A 16,377-nucleotide genomic window follows, 5' to 3' on the forward strand; every position below is an offset into this window, starting at 1 on the left:
GGAGTTGCCCACGGTGAGAGGCGCCTAGCAGGTGTGGGTATACTTATTGCCCCCTGGCTCGGCGCCTGTACGTTGGGGTTCACCCCGGTGGACGAGAGGGTAGCCTCCCTCCAACTTCAGGTAAAATACACGTAAACATTTCACAGAAAAAAGTATATGGGCTAGTGTGGCAAAAAAAAATAAAAAATAGCATTACTATCTTCGTAAAGGGCGAATTTCTGACACATTTATCCATTGCTGTGACCAATCTCATTAACAAACATGTCATTATCCTCATTGAATACAACAAAGCATTCCAATAGGGGAAAAAACAACATTTATTTGCAGAATGTGTGTGCGTGGAATCAGCCAGCCTTCCAGGTAACATTTGGCGGACATCTCTCCACGTGACATTTAATCCAGCTGTGGAGGAGGAAAATGGCGATGTAAGCATCAGGGATAACAGATATGTACTCACGCACGTCTGAGTTGCGTTCAGGTGCATCAGCAGTCAGCGACTACAAAAACAAATGTTTACGGGCAGTAAACAGGCTACGAGCGAGGATGCCACTTGCCTTGACGAAGCCGATGTCCTTGGCGTACTGCCGGAAGCACTGGCGGCACATGTTGAGTCCGTACTTACGGATCAGACCGTGTTTGTTCGAGCAAACCCGGCTGTTGAAGAAAAAAAGTTGAAATTAAGACGGAATAACAGAACTACTTTAGCAACAGATTGAAGCAGAAGTGGTCTCAGACACACGACTCACGACACTGTGTTTTAATGCATTTAAATTAGGGATTGATTGATTATTAGAACGGCTGACCATCAGCTTTTTTTTTTTTAAATCCGACAGCCGATAGATCAATTTGAAACTAGGTAATGTTAAAGAAACTATTTATTTGAATTTTCAGTTGACTTAGTAATAGATGCTGCTGATCCTAGGAACTCTGCACATTGTTTTTGTGTTAACTTAAAACAAAGTGAAAGATTAAGGTTTCAGTTCTATTGAAATGTTGAGAAAACTATTGTAGAAAATCTGAGGAGACTATTTATTCATTCATTTAACTTAGCTACCTGCACTTTTAGCTAGAATTTAAAACAGAGCTCCTTAATAAATAATAAATAAGCTGTGTAATATATATGCTTAAAAGGGATTTTAACAGTGTTGGAGTATGTATTCCAAATTTTGCCGACAATAGTTTGCCTTTTACTACAAATGAATATCGCCTCCAAATAGTCTACTACAATGTTATCATCCCTGAAAAATATAAAGTCTCTCTAATTTGTATATAGTTCTGCAGCAGTAGAAAGTAACAAGGTATTATTTGTTATAGTGACTATTTACTTTTACTCCCTGCATTTGAAAACATCCGTACTTCCTGCTGCTTAGGTTGTCGAAATAGGCTCAATTCTACTGAGGAAAAAAAAAACACGCAAGGTCTATTGTTTCCAGTTACCATTAGCTAGTTTCACATTATCAATTTATAAGGTAGCAACCCTGTTGTGACACTTTTTGATAACATAAGCGCACTATGCAAGTTAATAAAAGGTAAATTTGTGTGTTTAAGTTTTTTGTGCAAAGTTGTCAAGATGGGTAATGTATATAATTGCCAATTTAAAAAAATAAATAAAATTAAGTCCAATTCTGAGTCTATACTAAAAGGAGGTGAAGCATGACGACTTTCCCAGTAGATTTTTTTTTAACGAGTATCTTTATTTCTACTTAAATGAAGTACAAGTACTTTCGCCACCTATGTTGTTCTGTGATGTATTTAAACGAGATGCTAACCGGGACTAGCCGTTAGCATCTGGCGTGAACGCTCCGCCATATTCACTCCCTTCGAGCCTCCATGCGGTGCGCGTTCGCTGGTAAATTATGACATATAAAGCAAGTGGAAACCGGGGCCAACTAACACCAGACGGGACTTAAATACACACAAAGCGTAACGGCAAAAAGACTGACCAGGATCGGGATCCTTGTCCAAACTTTCTGGGGTGACTCCAATAGAGCTGCTGGTGGCCCATCTTGCCTCTTTTCGCTCGAGCGTCGGAAAGGAAGAAGGTGCCCTGCGCATGCGCAGATGAAGCCTTTGGATCCGGTGAGAGGTTGGGTCGAGCGCCATCGAGTGGCCGGAGGATCGAAAAAGACAAAACATCAAAATAGAAAAGGGTATAAAATAATGTAAGTACAAACTGTATAGTATTGAAATTAATTACAGTTTTCTAAATCCATTTTGTCACCATTATCTCATGTATGTATTGATCAGAATTGTAGACGCATTTTTTTCTTTTTGACTTTTTTTTTAAGTGAATACAATTTTAAAGATGATTGTGAAATATATAGTGGATATTAAAAAGTCTAAACACCCAGGTTTTTGTGACATAAAAAAAATGAGACCGATACAGGTATAAGTAATTTCTAAACATTCTCCACCATTGATGTATTGATGTGACCTATAATTGCACAACTCAACTGAAAAATGAAATATTTTCGAGGGGAAGCCCACATAACACTAACCTCTTGTATACATGGCTCTGTCATTATAGTGCCGCGAGCTCTCCCTGTCGGTCGACTGATCGCAATGCGCTATGGTTACCAGGATTGGACCTTTTTTTTTTTTTTTTTTTTTTTTCCTCAGCAGCTCGTTAGCTGTTAGCTGCTTTTTCCTTTCAGCTCCTCGGGTGGGATGGAGCGCAAAATAGGACTCCGCCGAACTGACGTTTGCCACCTGGAGTGAACGCTTGTGCCGCTTCGACTTTCAGGTAACCGGTCCGACGAATGCGGGTGTTGTATTTATTTTTTCGGACGGTGCTGTTTGGCAGACAAGCTTTGGGGCTCGCTCGTATGTTGCTAGTCGTTGCTAACTTCTAGTGCTAGCGCGCTGCGGTTCGGTCTACTGCGAAGGTAAAGAGAACATTTAAGGACGGCTTATGCGACAATATGTCTCTGAATATCTCTGGCGTTTTAATCTACTATTGCTTTAGTTGTCCAGTTTAGAAGGGTAAAAGTGCGCGTCAGATGGAAAGGGATCACGAGTGAAGAAACATGATGCACGCAGGCTGCCGGAAGTGTCATGTTTAATGCTTAATGATTAGATATTAAACCATAGTTGTATTATTGTTATCATATTACCAATTGCTATTCATGCAAAGTTGATGAGTTTTGCTCGTCCTATTATCACGACGATTTGTTGTTTATGTAAATTTTTTTCTGTAGTCAAATGACAGTAAAGTAATATCTTCTGTGATATGACTGTAACATGTTCATATAATAACCAAATCAGCCTTGCCAGTTAATCCTCTTAAATGCATCTCACAGGCTATTTAGAGTGAAAAGGAGGTGGGAAGAGGGTTTGCAAGGTTTTCACACTACATCATCTCATGACCTACTTAAAAATCCAATAATGTCAATTGCAAACACCTGAGATCATGGGCTAAATGTGGCTGCAAGTAACTATTAATAATTGTGTATATGGGACAATGATTAGCTAAAAGTACTTTGATGGAACACATCCAGGATGCTGGTCCACCTCCATTTTGTTTGGAACAGTTGACATAGGAAATAATCTGTCCCAGAGTCAATCTGTTGCCATTGTGAAACCTTTGTCAACTGTGCCGGCAATGTTTTAATTAGCCACTGTTGATATTGATGTGTTAGAACGATAAAATACATAAAGTGGCAAATCCAATCCTTTTAACCTTCTTTACTTGTCACGCAAGTGTAAAAAGAAGTTCAACACCAGTTTAGCTTTGATAACAAACAGTGATGTGTTTGGTGATGCTGGATTTAAAAGCCAGTGACTGATACGTTTACGCTCAAATACGCTAACTACAGTATTCCAATATAAAACAGTAATACTAACTGTTGGAAATTGTAGCCTTTTCCCGTACTTTAGAGGCATATCAATACTATAGCACTTCTTCCTGTTAGCTGCTTATGCTATCGCTAATAACACGTCGCAGAATACAAAAAGGAGCAAGTGCCATAGTCATTTAGAGACGCTAAATATGATATTAACGGAATTTTCAATTACAACGATAATACTAACTGTTGGAAATCTGGATACAGTTTATCAGTAAACAATTTAATCCCTACCTTAGAGGCATGTCAATAGCTCCAACATTCCCGCTGTTATCTGCCAATGCAACACGCTCTGTTGCAGAATACAAAACAGTGACAGAGTCCTTTAGAGATGCTAAATATGTTATTAACGATAATGCCAATACAAAATGGTAATAATAACCACTGGAAATTGTATCACGGTTTATAGGTATACGTTTCATCCCTACATCAGAGGCATCATTTCCAAACTGTACAACTTGAGGGGTGTGATTTTTGCCAATTTCTTTAAACACAAACTCATTCGTTCATTTGCCATACCACTTCTCCCTCACTAGGGTCGCGGGCGTGCTGGAGCCTATCCCAGCTATCTTGGGGCAAGAGGCGGGGTACACTCTGAACTGGTCGCCAGCCAATTGCAAAGCACATGTAAACAAACAACCATTCACACTCACATTCACACCTACGGGCAATTTAGAGTCTTCAATTAACCTGCATGCATTTTTTTTGGGATGTGGGAGGAAACCGGAGTGCCCGGAGAAAACCCACGCAGGCACGGGGAGAACATGCGAACGCCACACGAGCGAGACCAGATTTGAACCATGGTCCTCAGAACTGTGAGGAGGATGTGCTAACCAGTCGTCTATCGTGCCGCCTACACAAACTCATAAACTTGATTATTGATTAATTATTGATTTGTGTTTCATTCAGGCAATTCATGTTCACTGCAAGACCGTTGCCTCCCAACAACTGTCATGCCTTATGGGATATTCACCCCCCACCAGCGACAGTGGAGCCGGATTCATGTTTTCGACAATTAGCCTCTTTCACCTTTTTGACCATCACAACCATCCGCCAACAATCCTTTTTTTCCTTTCCTTCCCTTCCTCCCTCCAAGAGCCTGATCCCCTACAATGAGGTTCCGGATCTACAAAAGAAAAGTGGTGATACTGACTGTGGTGGTGGTCATCTGCGGCTTGGCCTTCTGGACCAGCGGACGGCAGAAGAAGAACGAGCCTTTCCCCAAGGAAGCGGTACCAGTGGTGAGGAAGGATACCGGCGCTAGTACCAGTAGAAGTAGCCTTGACGACCATATCCAAGTGCAAGCCACGCCCGCCGTGAGCCGGGCTCCTGTTGCGGCCCTGAACCAGACACACACGGAAAGAATAAAAGAGAGAGAAAACAAAGTCAAGCCCAATGTGGATAATACAACTCTCGTCTACCGCGGCATCGTCTTCCAGCTCAACTTTGACCAGACGATAAGAAACGAGGAAAAGTTTAAGGGGGTGCGGCAGGATGACCTGGTTGTGGTGGTCCAGGTCCACAACCGGCCAGATTATCTGAAGCTGCTGGTGGACAGCTTGCGCAAGGCCCGCGGCGTGGAAACCATACTGCTGATATTCAGCCACGACTACTGGTCCCCCGAGATTAACAAAGTGGTCAACTCGGTGGACTTTTGCCAGGTCTTGCAGATTTTCTTCCCTTTCAGCATACAGCTGTACCCACAGGAGTTTCCGGGCAATGACCCTCGGGACTGCCCGCGGGACATTCCCAAAAAGGAAGCCTTAAAGCTGGGCTGCATTAATGCAGAGTACCCAGACTCATTCGGCCACTACCGCGAGGCCAAGTTCTCCCAGACCAAGCACCACTGGTGGTGGAAGTTGCACTTTACATGGGATCGAGTGCACGTCCTCCAGGACCACAAAGGTCTGGTTCTTCTGATCGAGGAAGACCACTTCCTGTCCCCGGATTTTATCCACCTGCTGAGGCTGATGTCGGCGCTAAAACATGAGCAGTGCCGCGACTGCGACATCCTGTCGCTGGGCAGCTACAGCCACGTCGGCTACTCAAGTAAAGCCAACAAGGTGGAGGTGAAGGCCTGGAAGTCCACCGAGCACAACATGGGCATGGCCCTGAGTCGGGACACCTACCAGAAGCTCCTTCGCTGCACGGACACATTCTGCACCTACGACGACTACAACTGGGACTGGTCCCTTCAGCACCTGACTGCGTCCTGCCTGCCTTCCTACTGGAAGGTAATGGTGAGCGAGGCGCCCCGCGTCTTCCACGCCGGCGACTGCGGCATGCACCACAAAAAGGTCACCTGCATGCCGGCGAGCCAGAAGACCAAGATCGAGAACATCCTGCAGAGCAGCAGCAAACAGCTGTTCCCCAAGAACCTCCTGATCACCAAGAGACTGCCGTCCAACGGGGCCGGAGGGGTGGCCCCGCATGTGAAGAACGGGGGCTGGGGAGATATCAGGGACCACGAACTCTGCAAGAGCTATGTTCGATTACAGTGACCTTACAGTGATTACTATATTCTATATTATTGTCTCTTTTGCATCGTCTATCAAGAAGAAAGCCTTTTCAAACTAAAATCTTTATGGACTTTTCTTCTTATTGCCTGTTTTAATTGACTGTTCTAAAAAAAATAATAATAAAGATGAATGTTGCGAGTTTTGGCTCATGAAAAATCAAGTTGCTTTGTTTACTTTGGGAGGCGCTAATATATATTTCAAAACAATCTACCCGACCATGGGTCACCAACCTTTTTGAAACAGAGCTTGAAATAAATTTGCTCTACTTACCTTTAGTTATTAATAATGAATGCCGTGACCTTAGTGAGGATAAGTGGTACAGAAAACTAATCTATGTGTTGAAACATATCAATATAAAACACTTTATTTCTATAAATCTCTGCAAGAACTTTTTCAAATGATCACTTCGAAAACAACCCCAACAATGTCCCATCACTGAGCTATTTTAGAACAGGCTATGCGGCCCACTACCAGTATGCGGTGCTTGGGGGCCACTCCGTACCTGCGAGAACCCTTTTGGTGACCCCGGTCTTGACAAATAAACTCAGCAGGTCGTCAAGATTGGAAAGCAGTCTAAATAGTTTTTACAGATAATGCAGTTCTGATGGCTTCATGGAGCTGCGAGCTCCAACTCTCGCTGAAATGGTTCGCAGTTGAGTGTGAAGCGGCTGGGATGGAAATCAGCACCTCCAAATCTGAGATGTATCGGGTCCTCAGTCAGACAAGGGTGGAGTGCCCTCTCTGGGTCAGGGAGAAGATCCTGCCCCAAGAGGAGGAGTTCAAGTATCTCTGGGTCTTGTTCACAAGTGAGAGAAGAAAGGAGCGGGAGATCGACAGGCGGATCGGTGCAATGTCTGCAGTGATGCGGACTCTCGATTTACCGGTCGATCTGAATTCCTGCCCTCACCTATGGTCACGAGCTGGGGGTCATGGCCGAAAGAACAAGATCGCAGATACAAGCGGCTGAAATGAGTTTCCTCTACAGGGTGTCTGGACTCTCCCTTGAAAATAGAATACGAAGCAGATGAGGTGGCTCGGGCATCTGATTAGAATGCCTCCCGGACGCCTCCCTGGTGAGGTGTTCCGGGCACGACCCACCAGGAGGCGGCCCCGGGAACGACCCAGGACACACTTGAGAGACTGCATCTCTCGGCTGGCCTGGCAACACCTCGGCATCCACCCGGATGATCTGGACAAAGTGGCTGGGGAGAGGGAAGTCTGGGCTTCCCTGCTTTTAAGATGATGCCCCCGTGACCCGACCTCAGAGAAGCGGAGGAAATGGATGGATGCCTGATATTTTTTTTATTAAAAAATAACAATTTGACATTCCGTGTTTTGTCATTTATTATTCCACTGCTTTTACTTTTTGTTTGCCAATTTGTTCTGTGACTGAGCTTGTGACACAATTTACTCATATCTGAAATTGTGAGCGAGACAAGGGGTGCTGGGCGGGGGACGGGTTGTGTCATTCTATGCCACCATGTAGCAGAAACTGATTTGAAACTTGCTTGTACCCCAAATTTTGGTTCTCATCACAAAGCAAAACAAGGTACCACTGTAGTTAACGCAGGTGTATCAAAGACAATTTTGGTATCGTGACCACGCTTAATCCTTAATTTACAATTGGAGTAATGTAATCACAGTATGATAAGAATATTGTTTATTTTTTTTAAAGAAAATACACGGAGTCATGTATATAGTCTGTCAAACTGTTTAATAGGCGTCACATGGAGGAAAAAGGCTGCCACTGTTAAACTTGCACGGTCTTTCTTCTTGTGGGCGCTAGAGGAAAAACACTGTCCAGCTCTAGCATGAATCAACACAGTGTTGTTTTCAAAAAATAATCATCATCATCATAACCACGCCGCTCACACTAAGAGGAGTTGCTGTGGGTGGGAGTCGATTCACACGATAGGCCAGCGCGCGTTTTACCTGAGCTCGGAATGATGGCTGAACAAGAGCGTTCACCACTAGCCATTAGATAAAAGCATCTTCTATATCATTATACCAAACGTTGCGTTAAGAAAAAATACACCTGAACTCTCTTTATGTACAACGGAAATGGAAAAAAAAAAATCTGCATATTCAAGATTCATTTTAATATTACATTTTCTGTATTAGAAATAAGCTATTTTCTTCTCAAAAAAAGAGGCTCTAACTATTAATCATCTCCATAAATCATTCCAGTACAATATTTACATACTATACAGAGCCTGTTTCATGTGGAAAACCATATTAAAATAAACAATAGGTACAAAGGTTTTTTTAATTCTATTGAACACTCCAAAAAAAATTACATCCGTTCTCCTCGGAACAACAAACTGTTAAGTGCAAACATAATTTTCCTAAATAATAATAATAAAACATGATTGCAGCATCCAGTGGGAGACAAAGGGCGCCAATAAACCAAGTGCTTCCAAAATCTGCTTGTGTTCTTCTGCTAGGAATAAAAAAAATAAACACACGCAAACACCAGGGAGGAAGGGCTGCTAAATTTGTGCAAATACACTTTGTGTGATTTAAGGAAGTATTACCTCCATTAGCAGAGGATATGCAGCCACTTCAAAAATATTGTTCCCTTTAAGAGGCCCAGTACATAAAATAAAGAATTGGGAGCCAACAAGAAGACTGTAGGCATGATAACAACCACCATCATATGAACAGGGAACCAGTCAGCCCTTCCTATAAAAACCTTAAAGCTCCTCATCCTCTTTGTCAAATAGCACCCATTTCACTGCAGACTAAAGGCGTCAAGTTTCCATGAACCATGTCTAGGTCGTCATCCGCCGCCTCTGTGGCTGTGATGGGGGGGCTATACCACGGTTCCACTGGGGGAGTTGGTGGGGTTGTTTTGAGATGATAGCAGTCCCTGCAAAGAGACACAACACAGACAAAATGGCAGGTGTGAGAGCAAAAGAGGCAAAATCGTGACCGTCTAGGAGTGTTTCGGGTTCCCTGGTACCTACTCGGGTCCCCAGCACCTACTCGACTCAACAGGATTTAAATGGCACATTTTCGGTGGCAGAGCCAAGTACAGTAAGCCCCCACAAATTGCAAAACATCATTCACCTGCTTGACAATTTTTCTGTAGAAAAGCAGCAATGCCTCGTTCATCACGGGCGTCATGTTCCCGACCACCCAGAATAGCAGACTTTCATTAGACGTAATTAGATGGCTTGGCTGAATATTTTGGTGTTGGAATGTACAATGTTTAATAGTAAATTTCAATTTCAAGGAGAGAGAGAGACGAGCACGCTTTGCCCCTGAAGAACTGTGCGGGCGAGTGAGTGAGAAGAGGCCCTAATGGATACTTAGTGGTAAATTATTAATTTTGGCTACCAGTGAAGTTGGATCATTTTTTGCAGCATACCTGAACGTGGTTGGGAATCACTGCCCTAGCTAAACGGATACTAGAAATGATCTTGTAGTATTTGCTTTTGTCAGTAGAAAAGCATCAATAGTGAGAATATTTTCTTTGTTTAACCAGGTAAGGTCATTGAGAACAGTTTCTCATTTACAATGCCAACCTGGAGGTAATTTAGGGTTCAGTGTCTTGCCCAAGGACATTTCAACAACAGACAGTGTGAGGCGGGATTCGAACCGGCAACCCCTCGGTCACTGGACGGGCCACTCTGCCAAATGGGCCTCGGCCGCTCCGGAGAAAAGTCGAGTAGGTACTTCTACCACTGGTACGTCAAACGTTTTGACACGTCAGTCCCTTCGCTCAAAGAGTTTAGGTTGCTGGAACATTGCTGCCGCTATCACATGACAGTATCCCCGTCACATGGTCTGTTACTCACCACTTTCCCGGGCCTGGCCCAGGTGCAAACGAAGCCCTCCTGACAGGCCGTGACCAGACAGTCCTCTAAGAAGATCAACACCGTCAGTCTCTCGTGGGCGATCTTCTTGCACATCAGTGGCTCCAACAGCGGCACCTCCTCCATGTGCGGGCACAGCGCCGTGCCCAGTGTCTTGGCGGTGTCGCCTTTGGTCGCCGCTGAGCGCGAGGCGCCCAGCTGGCTGAGTTTGTCGCCGCTCTTGCTGCCGATGTGGCCGGCGCTGTGCATGCGCTTATGCTCCTTCTCCGGTCGATCCTTGCGTGTCTCGTGCAGCGACAGCGTGGCGAACTTGCCCACGCCAGCGGCGATCAGGGCACTGTCCATGATGCTGCCGCCGCCCTTTGAGGTTGCGACGGTGGCGGCGGCAGCGCTACCGCTGCTGCTGCTGCTGTCCGTGTGACTGTTCGGGGTGCTCCCGCCCCCTGCCGGATTGGAGGATTGCGGTAGGCTGTTGGAGCGAGGCAGCGTCCCCGGGAGGGAGTTTGGCGTGTTGCCGCCGGTACTGCTATTGCTAACATTGTCTTTACCATTGGTACCGGAAGTGAAAATAGTGTTCGCTCCGGTGGCCGGGGGGCTGGAGGCATTCATGACATTAGTGTGAGTCCTGGTCCGAGACAAAGGGAGGTGAGGGAAGAGAATGTCTTCGGTGAGGTCCCACAGACACAGCTGGGTGTCCTGGCCCACGGACCCAAATCGGTACGTCACGCTTACAGGCCGACTGTCCGTAGAGTTCCTCTTGGAAAGTCGGGAGTGGGCGCTGTTGGCCCGGTCCCTCCCTGCGCTAAAGTGAATATGCTCGTAAAAGTCCTCGTCGCTGCCGCTGAACTCGGCGGGGGGTTCGCCGCCGTTGCCGGCGTCCTCCACACTGGTGGTGCAGTGGTCGAAAGCCACAACGCTCACCCACGACTTGTGTCCGTGTCCCCGCGCGATCACCCTGCAGTCCGAGAACGACCACACAGTCACCAGGTCGTCCTCCCCGCCCGCCACGATGTAGCGACCGTCGGGACTCCAGCACACGCAAAGCAAGCCGCCAAAGTAGCTCTTCATGGTGCCGTGCAGCTCGGCCGCGTCGAAGCCGAACACCCGCAGGTAGCCGTCCTGGCTGGCGCATGCCAGGAACTTACCGTCCGGGGAGAAGGCGAACTCATTGAGCGCGCCATCGCCCACAGTCCAGCGCAGTAAAGGGTTGCGACCCGACTTGCTCTTGCAGGTGTGCACGGCGTAGTTGTCCCCCTGCTTGAGGAGCTGGTAGTGGGGCGCCGCCGTGCCACACGTGTTCTCCACATTGTACAGGTACATGGTGCCGCTTGAATGGGCCACCAAAAAGAGGCTCTCAGAACCGGGGACCCATCGCACGCACGTCACCCGAGACTTGTCGATGAGTCTCTGGGGGGAAAGAGCAGTCAGTTGTCAAAGACCACGCTTCTCACAACACTAACGACATGCGACGCTTTGAGATTACAAACAGCGCAAACACACAGTACAAGAGTCATTTGACTGTTTTAGATTTATGGCCCGGAAGTGGTGTTCATACAAATGTTTTCAGAAATTGTGACTTTATCATCATCAACTTTCGACTTGCACGCAAATTTGGGTTACTGTTGTAACTTGGAAGAAATGTTGACGAAAAATCCAAATAATCCACAAATATTATGAAAATAGAAAATTGCAGGGGGAACAAACAAGAAAAATACTAAATATGACCAACACATTTGAAAATAATAATAAAAAATTTTTTTTTTAAATGACATTCAAGGTTAAGAACAGCCAACAATTAACTAGTTTGCGGCGTGGCAGAAGACGGCACACTGCATTAGCATCGGACTTACTGTTACGTTTTATTGTTTTACATTTACATATACTGTTTATATTTTATATATATTATACACGCACACACACAGACAAAAAATATAAAACACTACCACATGGCCTGCAAAAAAGTCTCAAGAAGCCATGCTCTAAAATACGCAGCAAGTCTGCAATTACTTTTTGAAGAGGCCATTTTAAGTGCCCAAAAGTGTCTTGTAAATTTGACATACCACCGAGAAGTGTTTTTAAAAAGTCTCCTAAATTTGAATTAATTAAAAAAAATATATATAATAATCAATAAATCTGGGTGTAAAATAAGGCCCGCTCTAGAGCTGCAGGACTTTGTGGGCGTTTGGACGTAGGAGGTTTTCATTGGACGATAACCCACCTCTTCATTGAAGAGCTTGCTGGTCTCCTTCTTGATTGGGTCGATGAGCTGCACCTGGCCCGCCGAGAAGCCCACCAGCAGCGAGACGCTCTCAGCAGTGGCGGTGAGCGGGTTGAAGTCGTGGCACGTGGGCTGCGTGCCTTTGTATATCCGCTTGTCTATGGGCTTGCTCAGGTCGGCAGCCTGAAAACCACATCAGATGACGTTCTAAAAGCTATAAAAGTCTTTAAAGCCTCCTCATGTAATCATTTTTTAAACTAGAACTGGATTGACAAAGAAAGTAATTGCTTAATTTATTACTTGTTCACCAAGGTGGCGTGCGGGCAGAAGCTCCCACACCTGTGCCCAGGCTTCTGCTTTGTATTATTCTTTAGAACAAAGAGGCATTCAAGTGTAAACTTAAATTTTATATTTCTTTTTAACCACACCCATAAAAACACGGTAAACATAACTTGGTTCTGGGGCGGGAAGAGATTGATGCAAAAAAAATAAAATAATCTAAATTTTGTGTGATAGTAACACTATTTGCACCGTCAAAAGTTGCTGCCATCTTTGCAGAATTTTCTAAAATAAAACAAAACAGAAAGAGCGCTTCAAACGCCTCAAAAATCCTCCACAACAAATATATTCATGAAAAAAATACTAATTACTAGAGTAAAGGACCACTTGTACTGCCCACATTGCTCTCCTCACAAATGTTCCATTTGACAAGTCTTTTAGGAGTTTTTAGGGAAAGTGATGGCATCTGAAACATCACAGTAATTCTGAAGCATTGATTTTGGAGAACCCTCGGAATTTCGGCCCGTACGGGCTTATTGGTGAATATGTTTAACTGAACACTGTCAGCCAATCAGAGAACGGGTTCCCTGGGTAGCAGACGAAACGAAAAGGGTTGAGGAGATACAGTACGTTGAGCAATAATGAAGTTATACTGTTTCTCTAATTTGAAGGTGTTTTTTGACCAAATTTTCTATAAGTGAAAGTATCGCACAACAAAAAAAAAAAATAATAATAAATCCTCAAAAATGCATTTTTTCCCCAGAAAAAAAAAACAAAAAAAAAACACTTTCCGGAACCCATTATCTGATTTTCAAAATTGTTTGTGCATTGTTCTAAGGTTGAAGACCCCATTGCAACCAGACTGTCATTTTTGGGATGACATTGCTACTTTAAGAGCAGTGTTAACATTCAAACTGGGCCTACTTTACAACAGTGGCCCCCAACAAGCAGTCCGCGGACCGGTACCGGGCCGTGAGGCATTTGATACCGGGCCGTAGAGAAAGAATGACCAATTTATATAATTTCTGTTGTATTGCAATTCGCGTGTCAATGTGTTTTATTTTGAAAATTGACCGGATCGTCTCTGCCGCAGCAGCTGCGCGTCTCAATTGACACGTCGAGACTGCACAGAACGCTTCCGTTTCCAGTCCCAGCCGGCTCGAGCGCTTCTGCTTCCGGTCCAAGCGGGCTGGCCGACGGCGGCAGAGCTCAAAGAACGAAATCATTTCATAAACTAATTCAGCTCATTACGTTTACTGAAAAGATTTTTTCTTGCGAACGAAACAAAATGCTATCAGGTGTCCTACTTAAAATGCTGCTTTACCTCTGGCTTGTAGTTTGATGAACACTTAAGCCTACTACGCTACTGCATTTTAATGTTGCTCATGATGGTGGTACTAAGTATTTTTGGGTGTTGCTTGGCGTACAAATTTTGAGGCACAGCTTGCCAAGGTTTTTGTGGTTCTCTCTCGCATGCAAACGAGGTGCCGTGAACGTACCGTGACGTCACTCTTTGGACTGCAAAGATGATAGTGACCACCTGACTTTTAGGCTTTTGCGTCATGCTGTCATCTCGTACCCGCAAGCGTGTCAAAAGTAAACAAACCACTTGAGGCACGGCGGTCACGTATGTTATAACGCCAACTAGTGCGAAAGTTACTGCAAGAGACGAAATCTCTTGAAGCGGTCTATAACTGTGGCGATATATTAGCTGCCGATGCTAATTAGTCGGACGCTACATGGCCTCGTCCCGACAATCTGCGACACGAGCCCGGCGGAACGACTGCGGGGGTGGAACGGGGACGCCGAGCCGGTGGTGCTGCTACCGGGCAAACGCGTTTGCAGCGGCTCCTGTCAACGTTGTTTACCTTTCTCACACCTTTGTAGATATAAAAGTAGAGCTCCCGGCCCACATTGAAGCAGATCCTGTCGCCGTTGCCCGACTGGTCGTTGACGTTGACGAAGGAGACCCTGACGGGGTTGGAGCCCTGCGAGTTGAAGGGTACCCGGTTCGGGCGGCTGTACTCTGAGTGCGTGAGGAGTTTGTAGACGCCTTCCCGGGTGGTGAATTGCGTTTTAATCTCGTTCGTCTCCTTCCCTCCTCCCTCCGCCGCCATCTTGGAAGTCGCCGTTCATCCTTGTCCGGGGACCCGGATGTTGCGGACGGCGCATGTGCAAATTGGGGGAGGGGGGGCGGGACGGGGCGGGACTCCAACGGGCATGCGTTCTAAGGATCACCACAAGTCACGTGAGGCGAAAGATGAACTGTTTTTTTGTTGTTGTTTTTGAATCAACGTAAAAAAATTAAAAAAAATTGTACAGATCTGTATACTACATATATGAAACAAACATTGAGAACATTCAGTGTGTAAACATTGTACGACATATGCAAAAACATAAAATGCCAGGGCGGGGTTCAGGTGCATTCAAATAATTTAGTTTTTAGAGCCTCTTTTTGTTACTAGAGTAATTCATAGGTTTGATGTAGGAAACCGTACCATTATGAAAGTGTGTAAAATTAAGTTTCTGGTTGCCATATTTACATTTGTGAATATACAATAATAATATATGTAATAATAGCGTAACAGTACCATTTACATCTGTAGTGTGTGGCTTCTGTCGCCCCTCGTAGATTGCGACATTGCAGGAGCCGCCTGTTGTTAGAACTTTCTACTCCTGTTACTATCTGAATTACATAACATGGCATGTGTTGGAAGTGTCATATGCCACTACCGCCTGACACTTGCACATTGTATACTGTGCAGTACACTAGAAGTGTTCATACCAACCTTTATTGAGCTAAGGTACATATTTTCCGCTCGAAAAATCTCACAGCAGACCACCAAACAAAAATGTCACAAAAAGTATATACAGTGCATATTGAAGTTACAATCTCATCCGAATGTTTTCAGAAATTGAGTTAAGTGTGAAATCTGGGCCGAGTTGAACATAAATTATTGTTCAGTTGTATAAATGGCAACAGGTGGATACACAAGTTAATTGTATTGTACCTTCTGTAGTGTATTTAATTGTTCTGCCTGTCACTGTACATCGCTGGCATAGATAGATGAACAAAGGTACATTATTTGTAGAAAAATAAATTTTTAGACCATTTAAGTGACATTTCTCTCACAGTGCTTATGTTTCATGGCACAGTGGTTGGAAAACACTGCTCTAGAAAATGCATAACTACACAAGTGTTTATCTTATTTATTGTTATGTCCTCTTTTTGTGAGTTTCTGTAGAAGAAAAATTATATACAAATTATTTTTGGGTGTAAATTAAATTCAATGCTTTGTATTGAGGCAGCGCAGTGACTTCGTGGTTGGCGTTTACGTTCCAAAAACATGCATGTTCCATTAAATAAATATTCTAAATTGTCATGTGTGAATAGGTTTTGTTTATATAGATGGATTTTAAATGGACACTGTTGATTATGAAAAAAAAACACCACTGCACTTTTTCTGGAAACCATGAAAGTCCCAAGGGCAGTACGCCACAGTTAATAAAAGAAATATGAACAACATAAAGCAATTGAATTATTCCTGCCTCTGTAATCAAATGAATCAATCTATATGAAAAATGTTTTTTGGTTTTTTTTTTAAAATCCTGGACATGGGGAGGGGGGTTCTCGAGGCCTAATGGTCAGCCAAGCTATCGGGAGGGCTCTTGTCTTGATTGACAGGCACTGCTTGTGACTT

General features: G+C 44.4%; 3 protein-coding genes across 6 annotated transcripts; 1 reads left to right on the top strand and 2 right to left on the bottom strand.

Moving 5' to 3' along the window:
* Positions 1–299: 299 nt before the first annotated feature.
* Positions 300–2,087, bottom strand: rps29 (ribosomal protein S29). Its single transcript, XM_061753403.1, has 3 exons — positions 1,944–2,087; positions 555–654; positions 300–402 (listed from the first exon to the last, which is right to left on the bottom strand). Exons 1-3 carry the CDS (start codon positions 2,003–2,005, stop codon positions 394–396), a joined length of 171 nt encoding a protein of 56 aa, XP_061609387.1. The 5' UTR covers positions 2,006–2,087; the 3' UTR covers positions 300–393.
* Positions 2,088–2,584: 497 nt separating this feature from the next.
* On the top strand, positions 2,585–7,685 carry mgat2 (alpha-1,6-mannosyl-glycoprotein 2-beta-N-acetylglucosaminyltransferase). 3 transcript variants are annotated; one of them, XM_061753400.1, is made up of 2 exons: positions 2,585–2,743; positions 4,752–7,685. In XM_061753400.1, the coding sequence occupies exon 2, from the start codon at positions 4,955–4,957 to the stop codon at positions 6,341–6,343; it is 1,389 nt and encodes a 462-aa protein (XP_061609384.1). In that variant the 5' UTR covers positions 2,585–2,743; positions 4,752–4,954; the 3' UTR covers positions 6,344–7,685. The 3 variants fall into 3 exon arrangements, with proteins under 3 accessions (XP_061609384.1, XP_061609386.1, XP_061609385.1); XM_061753402.1 differs by having other exon boundaries at positions 2,592–2,743; positions 4,939–7,685; XM_061753401.1 differs by lacking the exon at positions 2,585–2,743 and adding an exon at positions 4,512–4,657.
* A 371-nt stretch (positions 7,686–8,056) lies between these two features.
* wdr20b (WD repeat domain 20b) lies at positions 8,057–14,842 on the bottom strand. 2 transcript variants are annotated; one of them, XM_061753398.1, is made up of 4 exons: positions 14,545–14,842; positions 12,398–12,580; positions 10,162–11,586; positions 8,057–9,230 (listed from the first exon to the last, which is right to left on the bottom strand). In XM_061753398.1, the coding sequence occupies exons 1-4, from the start codon at positions 14,791–14,793 to the stop codon at positions 9,174–9,176; spliced, it is 1,914 nt and encodes a 637-aa protein (XP_061609382.1). In that variant the 5' UTR covers positions 14,794–14,842; the 3' UTR covers positions 8,057–9,173. The 2 variants fall into 2 exon arrangements, with proteins under 2 accessions (XP_061609382.1, XP_061609383.1); XM_061753399.1 differs by having other exon boundaries at positions 14,556–14,734.
* Between the last annotated feature and the right edge of the window lie 1,535 nt (positions 14,843–16,377).

This window comes from Phyllopteryx taeniolatus, chromosome 18 (genome assembly GCF_024500385.1).
Source record: "Phyllopteryx taeniolatus isolate TA_2022b chromosome 18, UOR_Ptae_1.2, whole genome shotgun sequence".
Lineage (NCBI taxonomy): Eukaryota > Metazoa > Chordata > Actinopteri > Syngnathiformes > Syngnathidae > Phyllopteryx > Phyllopteryx taeniolatus.